General features: G+C 39.8%; 3 protein-coding genes across 6 annotated transcripts; 2 read left to right on the top strand and 1 right to left on the bottom strand.

The window, feature by feature from the left end:
• The first annotated feature begins 16 nt into the window (after positions 1–16).
• LOC135796439 (double-stranded RNA-specific editase Adar-like) lies at positions 17–1855 on the top strand. 4 transcript variants are annotated; one of them, XM_065308469.1, is made up of 6 exons: positions 17–243; positions 297–376; positions 678–818; positions 872–965; positions 1025–1576; positions 1635–1855. In XM_065308469.1, exons 1-6 carry the CDS (start codon positions 210–212, stop codon positions 1730–1732), a joined length of 999 nt encoding a protein of 332 aa, XP_065164541.1. In that variant the 5' UTR covers positions 17–209; the 3' UTR covers positions 1733–1855. The 4 variants fall into 4 exon arrangements, with proteins under 4 accessions (XP_065164541.1, XP_065164555.1, XP_065164550.1 ...); XM_065308483.1 differs by having other exon boundaries at positions 702–818; XM_065308478.1 differs by having other exon boundaries at positions 18–243; positions 321–376.
• On the bottom strand, positions 1592–4066 carry LOC135796430 (probable cytochrome P450 6a23). Its single transcript, XM_065308458.1, has 4 exons — positions 3979–4066; positions 2369–3549; positions 2058–2303; positions 1592–1996 (listed from the first exon to the last, which is right to left on the bottom strand). The coding sequence occupies exons 2-4, from the start codon at positions 3429–3431 to the stop codon at positions 1836–1838; spliced, it is 1470 nt and encodes a 489-aa protein (XP_065164530.1). The 5' UTR covers positions 3432–3549; positions 3979–4066; the 3' UTR covers positions 1592–1835.
• Positions 4067–4185: 119 nt separating this feature from the next.
• Positions 4186–6526, top strand: kel (kelch protein). Its single transcript, XM_065308446.1, has 4 exons — positions 4186–4460; positions 4605–4754; positions 4828–5229; positions 5298–6526. The coding sequence occupies exons 1-4, from the start codon at positions 4405–4407 to the stop codon at positions 6520–6522; spliced, it is 1833 nt and encodes a 610-aa protein (XP_065164518.1). The 5' UTR covers positions 4186–4404; the 3' UTR covers positions 6523–6526.
• The last annotated feature ends 10513 nt before the right edge of the window (positions 6527–17039 follow it).

Consider the following 17039-nt stretch of genomic DNA (forward strand, 5'->3'; position numbering starts at 1 on the left):
GCATTCAGCAGGAATCGATGCAGTTGACGGATCGCTAACAAAATATCGTAGGAGGCGAATGTGAATTTTGTTTACCTCAGTGAATTTGTTTTTTCGGCGATATCCCTCGGTCATTTCAGCCGCGTTTTTGCAGGCGACTTGTTCTCGACCCAAACCTTTTAAATTACTTGAGTATTTTTCCTTATTTGCTGTACTTACACGACGAAATCATGAGACGTGCATCACGTAGACATCCCTATGTCGGTAAGTATTCATTCAAAATACCTCAACTTGATATCATAATCATAATCAAATAGATCGGCGTTTTCACGCGTTTTCAGTTCGAAATCGATCACTAAACAGCCAGTTTGTGTCTGGAGGAGTGCTGAGCCCGCGGGTAAGTTTCCTTTACACTAATATCTATCTTCTATATTATTTTATCATTGACCGCTTATATTTTACTGATAATTATGTATCAATTGTTAATGCATCAGTAGGTATGCAATTCTGAATGGCATCAAGTGGTACTGTTGTAGGTTTATTAGGCATAAAAGTATTGTCTTCCAAGTGCACACAACCTGCAATTGGAAGCAATACTTGATAATGAACTGTGATTTTATAAACATGAGCAGAATTGTTTGTGCAATCATTGATTTCAAGTCAAACTTTGCTAATACTCCTATAATGATACCATCTAGAGACAATTTGTAATCCATGGGCAGGAACAGCAGCCTTTTAATCAGGATCAGCATCATGCTGAAGTGAAGCAGGAAATGCATGGAATGTTTATGGATCATCTTAAACCAGAAGGAGGAGATGGGATGAATCCAGCTGTTAATGTAAGTTTCAAGTGTACAAATATTTCAATTCATTAATGTAGGAAATATTCCAGGAAAATGAAATGTCAGTGGAGAAACCTGATGTAATGGATCAAGATTCATCAACAAATGAAGCTCCTGACCTATCTGTTCCCTGTAAAAGTGCTAGTAAGTCAATTATTTAATATGTAAAAAGTTGATCTTGCATGAAATGTAATCATCTGCAGACAGCAAGCGAGATCGTACCAACCGCGTCATGTCTAAGATAAAACCAAAAAGTCCCACGGCGATATTGAACGAAATGAGTTCCTCTCATACGTATGATTTCACGATGGACGGGACTTCCTACCGGGCGACGCTTCACTTTGATAATCAAGAATTCTTTGGTACTGGGACATCCAAAGCCGCCGCGCAGACAGAAGCCGCCGAAGAGGCGATCAAACAAATCGTGCTACAAAGCGACATGCAGCAATTAAAAGCCAGCCAGCTGCCGATGCTGACCTACCCACAGTTGCTCAGCTACTCCCTGTATAAACTGTTGATCACTTGGAATCCAAGCGGGACGCAAGTAGTACGAATGCAGTCATCTAGCAGTGTGACATCCACAGAAGTCAGGCCGGCGAAAAAATTCCCACCGAATCCGGAACGCTTGCATCCTGTTATGCTCCTTTCGCAAACCCATCCACATGCCAAATTCATTGAGGTAGCCATGAGACCGCCACCTAACGTTTCCTTCACTATTGAGTGCGTCGTCGACGAAAGGAAGTTTTTGGGCACTGGTGAGTGAACATGCGTACATTAAAAACTTGTTTATTTACTTGGATTGTATAAAATTAGGCCAAAGCAAAAAAGATGCGAAGAAACGTGCGGCGACGCTCGCATGCATAGAGCTGTTGGATGTGAAGTATCCACTCGAAGAAAAGAAGGACGAATAAGGTGTTTGTGTGTGTCTCGATCCTTTCTCGTTCGACTCACCAAATTGTGTGTATCACATACGTGTCGAATCTTTAGATGAATTGACTTAACTTTTCTAAGTGATTAAATTTTTTGACATTGAATCATGAGGAGTTCATTGGCGGACAACATGAATCCTTTGTCGAATGTTAAAGGTACTTTCACGCTCGGGTCTGCCACGAGGCGATTGTGCAGAAGCAGCTGCGCGATACCGACACGTATTTGCATCAACGCGAAACGCATACCTGAAATTATTAAAATCATTTAATTTAACACCGAGTTTGCGTATTTGTAATTTTTAATTACCTATACACATCCTTGGTCCTTCACCGAAGGGTAGATATGCAAACGGATGCCTCGCGCGTTTTGCTTCCTCTGTGAAACGCTCTGGGTCGAATTCAGTTGGGTTGGGATAGTATTTTGGATCCATGTGAATGCCATAAGTAGGAATAAAGACTTTTGTGCCTTTAGCGATGATGGTATTGTCAATTTTGAAGTCCCTGCTGCACTCACGATTTAGAATTGTCACCGGTGGATACCTCCGGAGGGTTTCTGAAATATTCCGCATTGGATTTTAAACAATTATGTTTTCTTTTTCTTTTTTTTAAGTGTCTTACCGTCAATAATTTGTTGAATGTACTTCAACTCCATCATAGCTTCATAGGTCCATTCGCCGCCGTGTTTCGCAAGCACGCGTCTTGCCTCCTCGCGCGCTTTGTTTTGGATTTCCTCACTTCGGGAGATTTCGAAAACAGCGAAGCTCATTGTGGTGGAAGAAGTTTCAAATCCAGCGTTGAAGAACAACCAACCTTCTGCTAGGACCTCCATCATTGTAAGCGCTTCTTCTTTGTTTTCTTTGTTTTTCAACTCGATCAGTAACTGGATGAAATCGTTGCGTGTCTGACCACTTTCCTCGCGCATCTTTACCGTTTCCGTGATCATATTCATGAAGAAATCGACAACTTCCTGTGGGAACGGTAGCAAGCTCAACCAAGTCGCGATTTTCGGATAGATTAGTTGAATGTTCCTCGAAAGCGCTCGTTTTGTGTCTGTTTTGAAAACTCGTGTGCCATAATAGTGGAATTCGGTGTTTTTATAACTGTTGCACTCGATACCGAATGCACAGGAACCAATCACGTTAATTGTGAATTTCGCACAAATCTCTTTCATGTTAACGGTTTTATTGCCTTCTACCGACTCAAGAAGCGGCTTAGTACACTCCACAACAGCGGGAAACATCATTTTCATTTTTCCGGAGGTGAACGTCGGCGTAAGTTTAACTCTCAAACGCCTCCAGCGCGCTCCGCCAAGTTGGAAAAGATGCGCTGTGACCGGCTGGAGTTTCTCATTGTAGAACATGCCGCGCTCATCAAAATGATCAAAATGTTTCGTTATCACTTCTTTAAGGATGTCCAAATCCATAGGCATGTACACCGGCGTGGTCATCAGGTAAATTCCGGCGTGTTTGATGTTCTTCTCGCGGAAATAGTCGTAGAATTTCTTGAACATGATGCCCATATTGGTCGCATTTTTATCGTATGGATTCGTATAGTGTCCGAAGGGAAACTTTGCGCCTGGATACGTCTGCAAGCCGCGTCGTTGCCAATAACTGAAGGACTGCTTGAAGAAGAACCAGCCCAGCAGGAATACGCACAATATTAAGAATAGCAGTGAAAACATCTTGCTGCTTTTCGTTGGATACGCAGACAAGTGTTATTTTGTATTGATATGAACTCGTCGCGGCAAGTGCTTTTAAATCGGTGGTTATCAATCACATGATGAAAGTATGCTTATAATCCTGAGTGGCAAACAAACACAGCAGATAACAACCTTGAAATATTGAGTAACATAATGTAACGTTCTTAAAAATATATTTAATATTAATTTAAGTATTTCTCTGTATGGAGATAAGATCGTTTTTACTTTTTTTTAAAGGATCTTTTATAATGTTGTGCAATACAAGTGGACAAATATTCATGAAAACATAAAAATTTATTTTTTTTTTCGTAAAAACTAAGAAAGTAACATTTTATTTTAATTTTACGTGTGGAATTACAATGTGTAGTTTTGAACTGACATGTTTTCAAACAAGTTTTAGACGATGCCCTCAAGCGAAACATGTTAGTTCAAAATCAAAAATTGTAATACAACTCGTGTAAATAAAATAAAATATTAATGCGAGTACAATGGATTATGTATTCTCTTATGTATAAAAGGAACTACTTACAAACTTATAATGAAAGTTGACCTTAAATGGTGTTTACTTTCACGATAACCTAAACATTCATTTGTTTGCAGTTAAAGAGATTATCTAATAGCTTGAAATCAACACTAGTGGAAAAGTTGCGACGATAACAGGCAAATTTATAGCCATAGCTAGGTTTGAAAAATGTGGCTTTGTTTGCGAAGAAGTCGTGCGGCCTGCAGATGTCGCTAGGTATACAATACACAACGCTTATGCAGCAGCTGCAGCAGTATGCAGCAAACGACGAGCAGCTGATCGTTATTTCCGTTTTCCCGTGACCAAACAAGAGATTTCGAGGCGCAATTTGTGCGAATTCAGTGATGTTTTGATTGCGCCTGGCCGATCGTCGCCGATACTCAGATCGTTGCATCGCTGGCCTTGCCTTACGCACATCGCAGCGCACCGGCCATGGAGCACGAGGGACGCAACGCCGAGGCGATGGACGCCTTGGATCGGCCTTTCAGGTAAATGCCTACCAACAACGTTATGCTTGTTTTTGTTGTTATTATCTGAAACGTCAGTTACAAAACCGGGCGACGATTACGTTCACGCGCTCGAATTGCCGTTTTTTCCACGCTATTCAACACTGTGATGATGTTATGTTTAAGCTGCCTCCTGTTAAGACATGCAAGCCAGAATTCTCTTGATGAGAGTAGTCAGAAGCATGGACCCCGACCAAATGGCAAGGAGAAGGAATACTCATATCACAACAGCAATCACACTGTCAAGTCATTTGAAACATTGAATCTCATGAGAAAGTAAGTACAGCCACACATTCACATTCACACTTGTTTCTTTCATAGAAATAATATGTTATTGCTGTGTTCACAGACAGAAGCAATTGTGTGATGTGACGCTTGTTGCTGAGAACGTGGAGATCACCGCACATCGCATGGTGCTCGCGTCTTGCTCGCCGTATTTTTACGCGATGTTTAATAGCTTCGAGGAGAGCAAGCAGGATAAAATCACGTTGCAAGGGGTTGATAGCCATGCGCTTTCGCTGATTGTGAATTACATTTACACGGCGGAGGTTTTGGTCACCGAGGAGAACGTGCAGGTGCTGCTGTCGGCCGCCAATTTATTGCAACTCACCGACGTGCGGGATGCGTGCTGTGATTTTTTACAGAGTCAGCTGCATCCGTCTAATTGCCTCGGAATTCGGCAGTTTGCCGATTTACACGGATGCCTTGAACTACTCAAATATGCTGAAGCTTATATTGAACAACATTTTATGTAAGTGAAAGTCATGCATGCCATCGCAATAATGCACGTTAAAAACGTTTGTTTTCGAAATGTTATAGGGAGGTTGTTGAGGGCGAAGAATTCCTTTCGCTGACCTCTGAACAAGTCTCGAAGTTGATCTGCAGCGATCGTCTTATTGTTCCAACCGAAGAGAAGGTCTTCGAGTGCGTTGTGGGCTGGGTACAGCATGATATGGAATCGCGTCAGGACCATCTTTCGCAGCTGATGGAACACGTGCGCTTGCCACTGATGTCGCAGGAGTATCTCATGCAGCGAGTGGAAGAGGAGCCGTTGCTCAAGTGTGATCTAAAATGCAAGGATTACCTGATTGAGGCCTTCAAATATCATCTGCTCAAGGGCGATAGCAAGATTTCTTTCATTACGCCACGCACTAAACCTCGTCAACCTGTCGGACTGCCAAAAGTATTATTGGTAGTCGGCGGGCAAGCACCCAAAGCCATTCGGAGTGTAGAATGTTACGACTTCAAAGAAGAGCGTTGGTATCAGGTTGCTGAAATGCCCACCAGGCGATGTCGCGCTGGCCTCGCAGTACTCAATGGTAAAGTATATGCCGTTGGTGGTTTTAATGGCTCGCTGCGTGTGCGTACTGTGGACGTATACGACGCCAGTCTGGATCAGTGGTCGGTGTGTCAGAGCATGGAGGCACGTCGATCGACGCTGGGTGTTGCTGTTCTCGGCAATTGCATCTACGCTGTTGGTGGATTCGATGGTTCTACCGGCCTGAACACGGCGGAGATGTATAATCCGGCCGTGCAGCGCTGGACGCCGATTGCATCAATGTCAACGAGACGAAGTAGCGTCGGCGTCGGTGTGGTGAACGGATTGTTATACGCTGTGGGCGGATATGATGGCTCGTCACGACAATGCCTCAGCTCTGTGGAGTGTTACAATCCGGAGAACGACGCGTGGTCATGCGTTACAGACATGATCTCCCGACGCAGCGGCGCTGGGGTGGGTGTCTTGGAGGGTATTCTGTACGCGGTTGGCGGACACGATGGACCGTCAGTGCGACGATCGGTGGAAGCCTATGATCCGTCCGCGAATGTCTGGAGGGCCGTTACTGACATGAATAGCTGTCGCAGGAACGCTGGCGTGATTGCGATGAACGGTTTATTGTATGTCGTTGGTGGCGACGATGGCTTCAGCAATCTGGCCAGTGTAGAGGTGTATAATCCGAAGACACAGACGTGGACGCTCACCACTTCATGCATGAGCATCGGACGCAGTTACGCTGGTGTGGCAATAATTAATAAACCCATATGAAATTTGGCGAACGCTGGCATCGGGAACGGGGTCAGTGGAAATGGAGGCGGGGGTGGCAGTGGTAGCACAAGTAGTAGCAGTAGCAACGGTGCCAGCGGACGTTACGCAAACTGCGATGAAAATAGCAGCGCTGAAGGTGCATCGACATCAGGCACGTCATCTCCGCCTAAAGCGCGTCAACCAGACGCGGTGCAATATGAGAATATCTACGAAGCCGTCAACAATGACTCCACCGGTGCCAGCAATCACGCGCATCCAGCGCAGAACCAAAATGAGTATCAACCAGTACAAATTCCCCATCAGAACGCGCATCCGCACAACGATCAAGCGCCCAGCGGCGATGAAGAGAATATCTACGAAAGCATTGAGGACTTGCGGCGGCGTTCAATCACACATGAACCACCCGCGGTAGCAGGGCCGTCGAGCGCTGGCGCCGACTTGCCTGGCTGCAGCTCGGTGACATACGGCCGCATTGGTAACACGTATGGCCGAATTGATGTCATCGGTCACGGTATCGGTCGCATTGAGCGCCACCTCAGTTCGTCCTGCGGCAGCGGTATCGACAATCACTATGGAAACATGGAGACTGTTGATCCGTCAGGTCGCATTAGTAAGGTCTCCGTGCAATGGCTGCTGGTAAACAAGTGGCTACCATTATGGATCGCCAACACCGATGGTGGCGGACGTGACTATCGCATCATAGACTTCCTCCTGGGTCATCGTGGTGACTACGAAGCGATGCCGCCCCAAGGCGTCCAGCAACGTGAATGCAATGGTTTCTACCACCAGCCATTTGCTTATGCTCAGCAGCAGGCGCAGCAGGCACCGTTGAACCAACCGCCGCAGGGTGCTGCCAACTGCCAACATCCACCGCCTGACTACGACAACCAGCCTATTTATCAGCCGGTTTACGGTCAGAACTTGTTAAATCCACAAGCGTATCCGAATCAAGCAGCGAATGCGCCGCACCACATTCAGCCGGCACAGGTTCACCAGAACGCGCCGGAGCAGGGCGAAGAAGAAAACGTGCCGGACGAGCGGCCCCACAGTTCGAATTCATAGATGCATCATCAGCTTTTGACGGAAACTCGATTGTTGAACGTTGTCACTCATTCTGTTTGTGTTAGTTGTGGCCATTCACCAGTCGACGGCTAGAATGAAATTTATTGTTGAGGGAATTGCAATGACACTATGAAGATATATCTTTCTAATAATTAGTTATTAGCCCGCGATAAAATAACATTCCATCTGCCACTGACATTAATATATAACGAAAAATAATGAAATTTGATGTTAATTTTGCCCTCAGCGAATATTGTGATTGAACCTGTGATGGTATCATTTGTCAAGGTTGTGATATAAGATTTAGATTGATGGACATCATAATTGATTAACTATATTCATTTGCCTCGGAGGAATGAACACGCTATCCGTTTCGACATTGGTGCAGCCACAACTAGACGCAGAATTGTTGCCTGATCTGGCATTATTTTGACTCTTCTTGACAATGAAAGCAGAAGCATAAGTTTGTGCGCGCGTTACCAAACTTTGCCTTATTTTCACGACACTCGATTCACTCTCCCTACACCCACTCGTATAAATGTGATATTTATTTTAGGTTTCTGAATTATAACTGTATAGTTTCGACAAGAAGAACTCGACAGATCCCAATCTGCCTTCTTTGAATTAATCCACGAACGATAATTACACATCACGATCGTAGACGTTGAGGGACGTTTGCTAATTTTTGGAATTAAACATGAACTTTGTTTCGAATACACGAGTTGTGTCTATTTTTACTGAATGTGTGCGAGTTGATTTATTATTTTGGCAGACTATGAAATATATTAGAGAGCAATTAGACTTATTGTTGATTAGGGGTACTTATTATTAGAGCGCATCTAATAATATAATCGTTATTAGATTATAGTGTAATAGCATTACTATGATATATGATAATAAATAGGTATACATTTCATGAAATTCAACGAGCATTTCTTTTAGTAAGTTTATGTTAATTGATAAAACTGTTTCTGCCAAGTTGCAAATTCCTAAAGTGAATGCCTATAGCGACTTCTAAATGGAAAATTGGTATTATGAGTACAAATATGCTAAAACACCGATGGCTGTGATATAAACAATGCAGTTTTCAAGATTTGTTTATTTCGTTACTAATGGCATCGCCGTTAATTCTGTCAACAGTTCTAGTCTCTCTAGTCTCCTACAACACGCATAAACGAAGAGCCAAGCTACCATGAATCAATTGCCTTCAGTGCAAAGCAAGGAGCTGTTGGAGGCTCGTAAGTCAGAAAACGATAAATTTATTTGCTTGCTGATGCACGCGATGAATTGCGCCAACTATAATTGCACCCAAGATGACTGCTGCAAAATGAAGATGTTGATCATCCATGTAGAGATATGCCAAGCCAGCGTGGACGTGATCATTTGTAACAGATGTATAAAATTCAATCGACAAATTTATTTTCATAGCAAGCATTGCACCAAGAGCATGTGTACGGTGCAAGATTGCTTGGAGTTCAAGCAAAAATCGAGGAAAAAATTAGTCCTGGACGAGTTAGTATTATGTGTACTTTTATGTACATGTATTGTATTTGCTTCTGTTTAGATTGAAAAGTGAATTCGCCAGACGTGGTGCAAGCGAAACTAATCCAACTGAATTTTTGAAAGGCCAATCTATAAAGCGGAAAAGGTACACATATATATGATTGCAAATATGGTGCACGTTTTCTAATAAATGGGATAAATAAGTTAGCATAAAGTTTTATCTGGTGAGTTTCCAAGAAATATTTTGAATTTATTAACGTAGTTTAAATTTACATCCAATGTTTGTTTAAACCGGCTGGGCGCACTAGAATGCAACCGGTTCGTTCTTAACTCTTATTGGCAGTTGATAAACGTACGATAGTAGTGTATAGTTTGGCTTATACAAGTTATCGCGTGATGGCGATACGTGTACCGTTTGTTGACGCTACAAAAATAAAACTAGTTTCGCCGTATCGCATGGACGGTTCATACGCGTTTGTTGCGACTCTTTCCATACCACGGGTTTTATTCAGTAATTCGCATTATATTCGGCGTATTTAGAGATAGTAGTGGCCTATTGTGTTTTGCTAATGATTTGTTGTGTATAAAATGTTCGCAGAGCGCAAGTATAGTGTATTTGTTCGTGAGGAAAGGGCCGTCGAAGGTTGGTCAGAGATTAGATAGATTTTCACCGTCTACTGGGAAAATTTTCCAGCGCTATTGCTACTCAGTAAGTCAATTCAACGTATTTAACGTGTAACATAATGGTGTTCTTTTTCTGGTGGGCACTGCGAGTAGGTAATTTGTGCAATTTTGGTCATCTTGCTGTGGAAATTGCGTGCAGGTGAAATCACGCGATGCGCCGTCATGTTTTTTTTAATATAATTCTTCAATTTCCGCCAAGATGTCGTTAAAATGCGCAAATTTATATTGAAATTCTGAATTTGTTTATTGCAGCCTGTTTGATGGTAGTAGTGAGTGCACATCGCCTTTACTGGCGAATTGCGGGCCCGGTAAAATACACGCGATTTTGTACCTCACATTGTGTTTTTTATCAGTTTGTTTGTTTACATCCGCCAATCTTCTTGCCGTGTGAGCTCACGCGGAGCGACTCAAGTTGTATTGCATTCGGGCAGTGGTGCCTTATCATTCGGCTTTGCGGGGACACAGCCAACTTCAGCTCGCTATTAATTAATCAATAATTTGTCTATTTATTTTGATTGTGTATTTTTCCTATTTTCCTTCGAGGGTTGCAAAAAATATAGACCTTTTGGAAGTGCTTTGAAATGCCCTTTAAAAGTTATCATTTTTAAAACTTTGATAACATGGTGTGGAAAACACCCGGGATCTCGTTAGCTAATTGACTTTTTCAAGGCAGCGGTAGAAGTGACTCGTATTCAGGGCACCATACAAGGGCAGCGGTAGAAGTGACTCGTATTCAGGGAACCGTAAAATAGGGCAGCGGTAGAAGTTCAGGGCACCTTTCGAAGCTAGCGGTAGATGTGACTCGTATTCAGGGTACCGTACGCGGGTAGCGGTAGAAGTGACTCGTGTTCAGGGCACCGTACGAGGTTAGCGGTAGAAGTGACTTATTCAGGGCACTGTACTCTTTTAGTTTAGTTTATTTAGTATTTTTGAGCACTTTCAGTCGCGTTTTCAGACATTTTACCCCATTAAATTCAATTATTTTAAATTTTCATCTGAAAGAGAATTTTCCAATCTTCCATAATCTACAATTTTCTAGTTGCTATCTCTTTTAGTTTAGATGATAGTCGCCATTGAAAATCGTCGATAAAAATTATCAAGCACCCCCTGCTCATTTTTTCTTATGAATTAAAATTTCATCTCAAATTTCCAATGTAACTAGCTTCTTTAAAGAGAATTGGCCGTAGATTAAGACTGCGATTCGTTCCTTTCCTAGTTTAAGGGGCTGTCCATTAATCACGTGATCTTTTTTTTTCATTTTTTGGACCCCCCCCCCTTGGTGATACGTCGTGAGGTTTAAGATTACCCCCACCCCCCCCCCCATCATCACGTGTATTTTAATCCCAACAAAGAATAATAAAATGTTTACAATTATTATAAGATAATATTATTATCTTTAAATACAGATAAAAACTATCATTTATTTAATTCATAAATTACACTATATTTAATATTTATTTCTTGTCTCTCACCAGCAACCCACCAGCAAGAAATTGGAAAAATAAATAGATGTAAACTAATAGCAAGCTAATAAAACTAATATATTAAGAATTTTGGGCCATGGCATGCAATGCAGATGTTGAAGAATTTAGAAGGCACAGATGGTGAGAAGGAAGTTGCACTACGGGACATAAAAATTAAAGTAAATGCTGAAAGTAGTAGAATTTGAAGTAAAAGAGCAATAAAAGTACTTAAGTAAAGATGTTGGGAAATAACTGGCGGGCTACTATTGGCGACTGCATGACAAGCCGGGTGGTCGGCGTGCGAGGCCTCCGTTCCTTGCCTGGCAACGGCAAGTTAAGGGCTTACTACACGCCGCTTTTCTCTTTAGAAATCGTGCGTTTGACGAAAAAATAAATACACGTGATATCTTACTCCACTCCCCCCCTGGTGATTTTTCGTGATTTTTAACAACCCCCTTCATGCCTCACGTGATTAATGGACAATCCCTTAAGTGATTCTCAGGTAGCGCAACGATACATGTTTTAACTAAAAATATTTCTGCGAGTGAAAGTCGACCTACACAGTTGTGATGTCGGCATGTAGCTCTTACTTCGTGCGGCAGATAAGAATACTGCGTCGATTATTCGTGTTTCTCGTTGTATTCGGTATATCGCGTTATGTTTTATTGAATTTAGTGTTAATTGCCGTGTTTGGTCATTCGGTAAATATTTATCGCGTATGTAATCTTCGGAATTCAATAATTTGTGTGTTTATTACATTTTCGCGTGGATTTCTGATCGGTTGACGCCGGCCGACAGACTTTGTGTGTAATTATAAATAATATTTTGAACTTGTGCGAACCACTTTTGAATGCACAACTTTTTTCTTTTTTCTGCACAACTCGTTGGCTCAATGAGCTACCTGGTACGAATACTAATTTAAATAATTGTGGAGAACAAGACGAAATTTATGGTAAACTTTGAGTTCTGCCGAAACTCATTGTCCGAAATTGTGTAACTAATGTTTTGTTTTTTCTTTATATCAGTATCTATTCACATTTGATTTGCGGTGTTCGATACATTGGTAAATAAAATTTTTATCATTCATAGTATCTGTTTTCCTGATTTCTTGCAATTGGAAAATTGATATCTTCGGCGGAAATCTTTGCTTCAATATATGCTTCAATAAAACTCAAATCATAACTCATAATTTCATGATTCAAATTTTAGTTCACTAGCATCATAAAATAGAACTGCATTTGTTTGGAATCATATCAGTGTTTGTGTATAAACCACTTTCTTATCGCATTCGCCGTGCGAGATGCTACACGTTAGATTCTCGTCGCGCTGTCGCATGCAGCACATTTTAGTTTAGTTCTTATCACAGGTACCGTGTCTATTGCAATTCGTGCACAAGGTCGCGTGGCATCGACGCGCTGACTTTGCGCATCTATTGCTTTTACCAGCCGGGGTTATGCAGCAGGCACAGGGTCCTATTGTGAACTATTGCATCTTCGCGTGCGCAGTTTCGGCGTGCTCTATTGATGGATTGCAGCTAGTTTCGTGCCGGTCTCTGCCGTGTCCAAACGTATATCGCGCAACGCGTTTCGTTTCAGACTACTATTTTCAAAGTTTGCATTATACTCGATCATCCATCGACTTAGTCGTAATATGCATCTGCAGTGTTTTTCTAATAAGTAATTGGGCGTTTAATGTGCATAAATGTTCTTTTTTTGCTTGCTTTTGATGTTTATATTTCAAATTACTATGCTGCGGTTTTATTGCCGGTTATTGTGGGACGTGGTCGGTTGCTAGATTAATCGGAAACCTATTCGTGCTTGAGTAAGTTACTTTCCTCTGACCATTGCGATACTCAGCACAGAAAGTTTGTTTTCTCCCATGTGTGAATATAATATTATCATATTGTATGAATTGTTTTTGTTTTAACTTATGTTTTCTTTTAATTGCAGTACTTGCCGTACCCTTGCAATCCGAGGAACGCTGTATTGGTAAGTTAATAATTAAGTTATATTATTCGGTTAAATGTTTTGTCACATTTCACTTGCGTATTGCAATAGCCCACAAATTCGAGGGGCCGTATAAATTTCACATAATGGTAATATGAAAACGGATCATATTGCGGAAAACCTGTGTAAAATGATCAAACTTTTTATCGGATTCCGATAGCGCAAGACGGGTTTAGCTAGCTTATTTTATAGAGAATTGTCTGTAGATTAAGACTCTGTCATTCGTTCCTTTTTTATCTCTCTTAGTTTACGAGATATTTGCGATTGAATAAAATGGGCAAAAATTGAAAAATGTCACTTTTATCACTTTTAGTCGCGTTTTTCGACCTTTTACTGTAGGAAATATAATTATTTTATATTTTTATTTAATAGAGAATTTTCCAATCTTTTATAATCAACAATTAGTTGGTAGCTATCGCTTTTAGTTTAAGAGATATTAATTATCAAAAATCGTCGAAAAAAGTATCAAGCAAATTAAAATTTCATCTCTCAGATTCCCGTTTTAACTATCCTATCTGATAGAGAATAGTCCGTAGATTAAGACGGTGCAATCAGATCCTATTTATCTCTTTTAGTTTACGAGATATTCGCGATTGAATAAAATGGGCAAAAATTGAAAAATGTCACTTTTATCACTTTTAGTCGCGTTTTTCGACCTTTTACTGTAGGAAATATAATTATTTTATATTTTTGTCTGATAGAGAATCTTTCAATCTTTCATAATCAACAATTCGTTAGTAGCTATCTCTTTTAGTTTAAGAGATATGAATTTTTGAAAATCGTCGAAAAAAAGTATCAAGCACCCCCCCTTGGCAATTTTTTCTTAAGACTTAAAATTTCATCTCTCAGATTTCCACTTTAAATAGCCTATCTGATAGAGATTGGTCTGTAGATTAAGACGCTGCGATCAGATCTTAATTATCTCTTTTAGTTTACGAGATATTCGCGATTGAATAAAATAAGCAAAAATTGCAAAATGTCACTTTTAGCACTTTTGGTCGCGTTTTTCGACCTTTTACTGTAGGAAATATAATTATTTTATATTTTTGTCTGATAGAGAATCTTTCATTCTTTCATAATCAACAATTCGTTAGCAGCTATCTCTTTTAGTTTAAGAGATATGAATTTTGAAAATCGTCGAAAAAAGTATCAAGCACCCCCTTGGCAATTTTTCTTAAGACTTAAAATTTCATCTCTCAGATTTCCACTTTAAATAGCCTATCTGATATCTCTATAGAGATTGGTCTGTAGATTAAGACGCTGCGATCAGATCTTAATTATCTCTTTTAGTTTACGAGATATTCGCGATTGAATAAAATGGGCAAAAATTGCAAAATGTCACTTTTTAGCACTTTTAGTCGCGTTTTTCGACCTTTTACTGTAGGAAATATAATTATTTTATATTTTTGTCTGATAGAGAATCTTCCAATCTTTCATAATCAACAATTCGTTAGTAGCTATCTCTTTTAGTTTAAGAGATATGAATTTTTGAAAATCGTCGAAAAAAAGTATCAAGCACCCCCCCTTGGCAATTTTTTCTTAAGACTTAAAATTTCATCTCTCAGATTTCCACTTTAAATAGCCTATCTGATAGAGATTGGTCTGTAGATTAAGACGCTGCGATCAGATCTTAATTATCTCTTTTAGTTTACGAGATATTCGCGATTGAATAAAATGGGCAAAAATTGCAAAATGTCACTTTTTAGCACTTTTAGTCGCGTTTTTCGACCTTTTACTGTAGGAAATATAATTATTTTATATTTTTGTCTGATAGAGAATCTTCCAATCTACCAAAATGTCTGGTATTATTCTTTTGTATTTTTAATTCTGAAATCGCATTGACAATTAAATATTGCTCATACACTGTTTTTAAAACGAAATTTCAATGTCCTTCGCCCATGCCTGTGCGATGCCGTCGGGCGGCACTTGAAAAATTGCATTTCGAGCACTTCCAGTCGCGGTTTTAGACTTTTTACCCCATTAAAAAAATTATTTTAAATTTCCGTCTGATTGAGAATTTTCTAATCTTCCATAATCTATAATTTCCTAGTTGCTACCTCTTTTAGTTTAGAAGATATTCACTGCCTATTTTTTCTTATGAATTAAAATTTTATCTCTTAAATTTCCAATTCAACTAACTTATTCTTTTCATATGCCGAGAAATATTGAAAGTAAAAGTAAATTTCGTGTATGTGTATTTCAACATTGTAAATTTTTAGTTTCGTCTTCTCAACTACGTGTTTATCAGTACGTTTGGGTATAAACAACTTTTTTTGTACGACTGACGCGTGATATCCCTGCATACCTGCCTTGTACCCCGCTACGCGCAGCGCACACGGCAGTTGTTAAACCGCGTGGTCCGCGAGCGTGTCTCTCTAATCGCCACGCGTTTTGAGGTTTTAATTGGATTAATCGTCGTGTATTCTTTCGACCATCGACAAAATGTTCGCAATATGCATGTGTGAATGTTTTGTTTAATGATTTATGGCGATTAGAGTCTTCGTAAGTTAGAAATAAGTGTCCGTTAATCCCTGTGCCAGTTTTCAGTTGATAGAATATATTACAGGATAGAAAATCTCCTCATCAATGCACAGGTGGGTAGACAATTAAAATTTTTTGCGGAAAGTTAGGGAGGTTTAACTTAAATTGATTTTTCAATAACATGCTTCATTTAATTATTACAAGCACGGTTTTTAAAATTATCTGAGGATTATTAAAATGACAATATTCATGTGGTCGACCACGCTTACTTTGCCGCCGGCCGTCGGTTCGGTCATGTTTTCGAGGATCACGTAAACATTTTTAATCGAATTGCATCATTAAATTAATAATTCTTGTTGAAATAAAATCTTAAACGGTGAATAGTTTTTCTTTTTCGCAATCTCAGTATATCTTAATATTTACAAAGAAATAGTTATTTTTATGGTTTTAACCACTGTGTTGCTACGCGCCGTCGCTTGCCGTCTGTTGATTTAGATGTTTTCCGTCGGATATTCTATCAATTTATGATGGTGCTTCACCCGTCGGTTACCTTATACAGTTGATGCTACCATCAATTAATAAATATATATTCACCATATCTTAAAATGTATGTGTTTTATTTTTGTAGCACCCCTTTGCTCAATTTTCCAATGTTTTTCGGGCAAAATCTCAGTTTTTATATTAAAATATTGTTGTTAATTTGTAAATTTCCTTTTTCATATTGTAAATATTGACTCCCTTTGTAATTTCTAAAATTTTCTTTTAGTGACACCCTGTATATTAGTTTTCCTAACAGCACGTCGAAAACTACCTTTAGTTGTGAGTTTTGAGTGTTCTCAGTTTTGAGTATGGAATTTTCTTTCTAGAACACCCTGTATATATGTTTTTCTTTGTGTCCGTGAAAATTTTGCTTTAGCTGTCGTTTTCAGTATTTTCCCGTTTGCACATTGAATTTTTTCTGGTACACCCTGTATATTAGTTTCCCTGATCGTCGAGTGAAAACGAGCGGCGTTTGTATTGTCGAGAGTTTTTTGTTTGCACTTTAAATTTTCCTTTTGTAACACCCTGTATATTAGTTTCCATTTTCAATCACCTAGAAAATTGGCTATTTACTAATATAATTATTTCGGTATAACTTTATGAAGTAGTAGTACTTGATGGAATGTGAGCGGCTGTGCAGGTCGTAAGTCCTGTTTCAATATGTGGCGACATGAATTCTGTTGACTTGTAAAATATAAACTTGTATTCTATTGTTAATAAATAAATAGTAAGATACATTGACTTCTTTGATTTGTGTACCCCTTCTATCATTTCAGGA

The sequence above is a fragment of the Atheta coriaria genome, unplaced genomic scaffold (genome assembly GCF_025399875.1).
Source record: "Atheta coriaria isolate IRGN ID8LTWV9N9 unplaced genomic scaffold, Caltech_Dcor_3.1 hic_scaffold_1_pilon, whole genome shotgun sequence".
NCBI lineage: Eukaryota > Metazoa > Arthropoda > Insecta > Coleoptera > Staphylinidae > Dalotia > Dalotia coriaria.

Excerpts from the sequence above, each read along its gene's own strand:
- kel (XM_065308446.1), top strand. The coding sequence starts at position 4,405 with ATGGAGCACGAGGGACGCAACGCCGAGGCGATGGACGCCTTGGATCGG. Across the intron at positions 4,755-4,827 it reads ACATTGAATCTCATGAGAAA|ACAGAAGCAATTGTGTGATG; the intron begins GTAAGTACAGCC and ends CTGTGTTCACAG. Across the intron at positions 5,230-5,297 it reads TATATTGAACAACATTTTAT|GGAGGTTGTTGAGGGCGAAG; the intron begins GTAAGTGAAAGT and ends GAAATGTTATAG.
- LOC135796439 (XM_065308469.1), top strand. The coding sequence starts at position 210 with ATGAGACGTGCATCACGTAGACATCCCTATGTCG. Across the intron at positions 244-296 it reads ACGTAGACATCCCTATGTCG|ATCGGCGTTTTCACGCGTTT; the intron begins GTAAGTATTCAT and ends ATAATCAAATAG. Across the intron at positions 377-677 it reads GAGGAGTGCTGAGCCCGCGG|AGACAATTTGTAATCCATGG; the intron begins GTAAGTTTCCTT and ends GATACCATCTAG.
- LOC135796430 (XM_065308458.1), bottom strand. The coding sequence starts at position 3,431 with ATGTTTTCACTGCTATTCTTAATATTGTGCGTATTCCTGCTGGGCTGG. Across the intron at positions 2,304-2,368 it reads CATTCAACAAATTATTGACG|AAACCCTCCGGAGGTATCCA; the intron begins GTAAGACACTTA and ends GGAATATTTCAG. Across the intron at positions 1,997-2,057 it reads AGGACCAAGGATGTGTATAG|GTATGCGTTTCGCGTTGATG; the intron begins GTAATTAAAAAT and ends TAATAATTTCAG.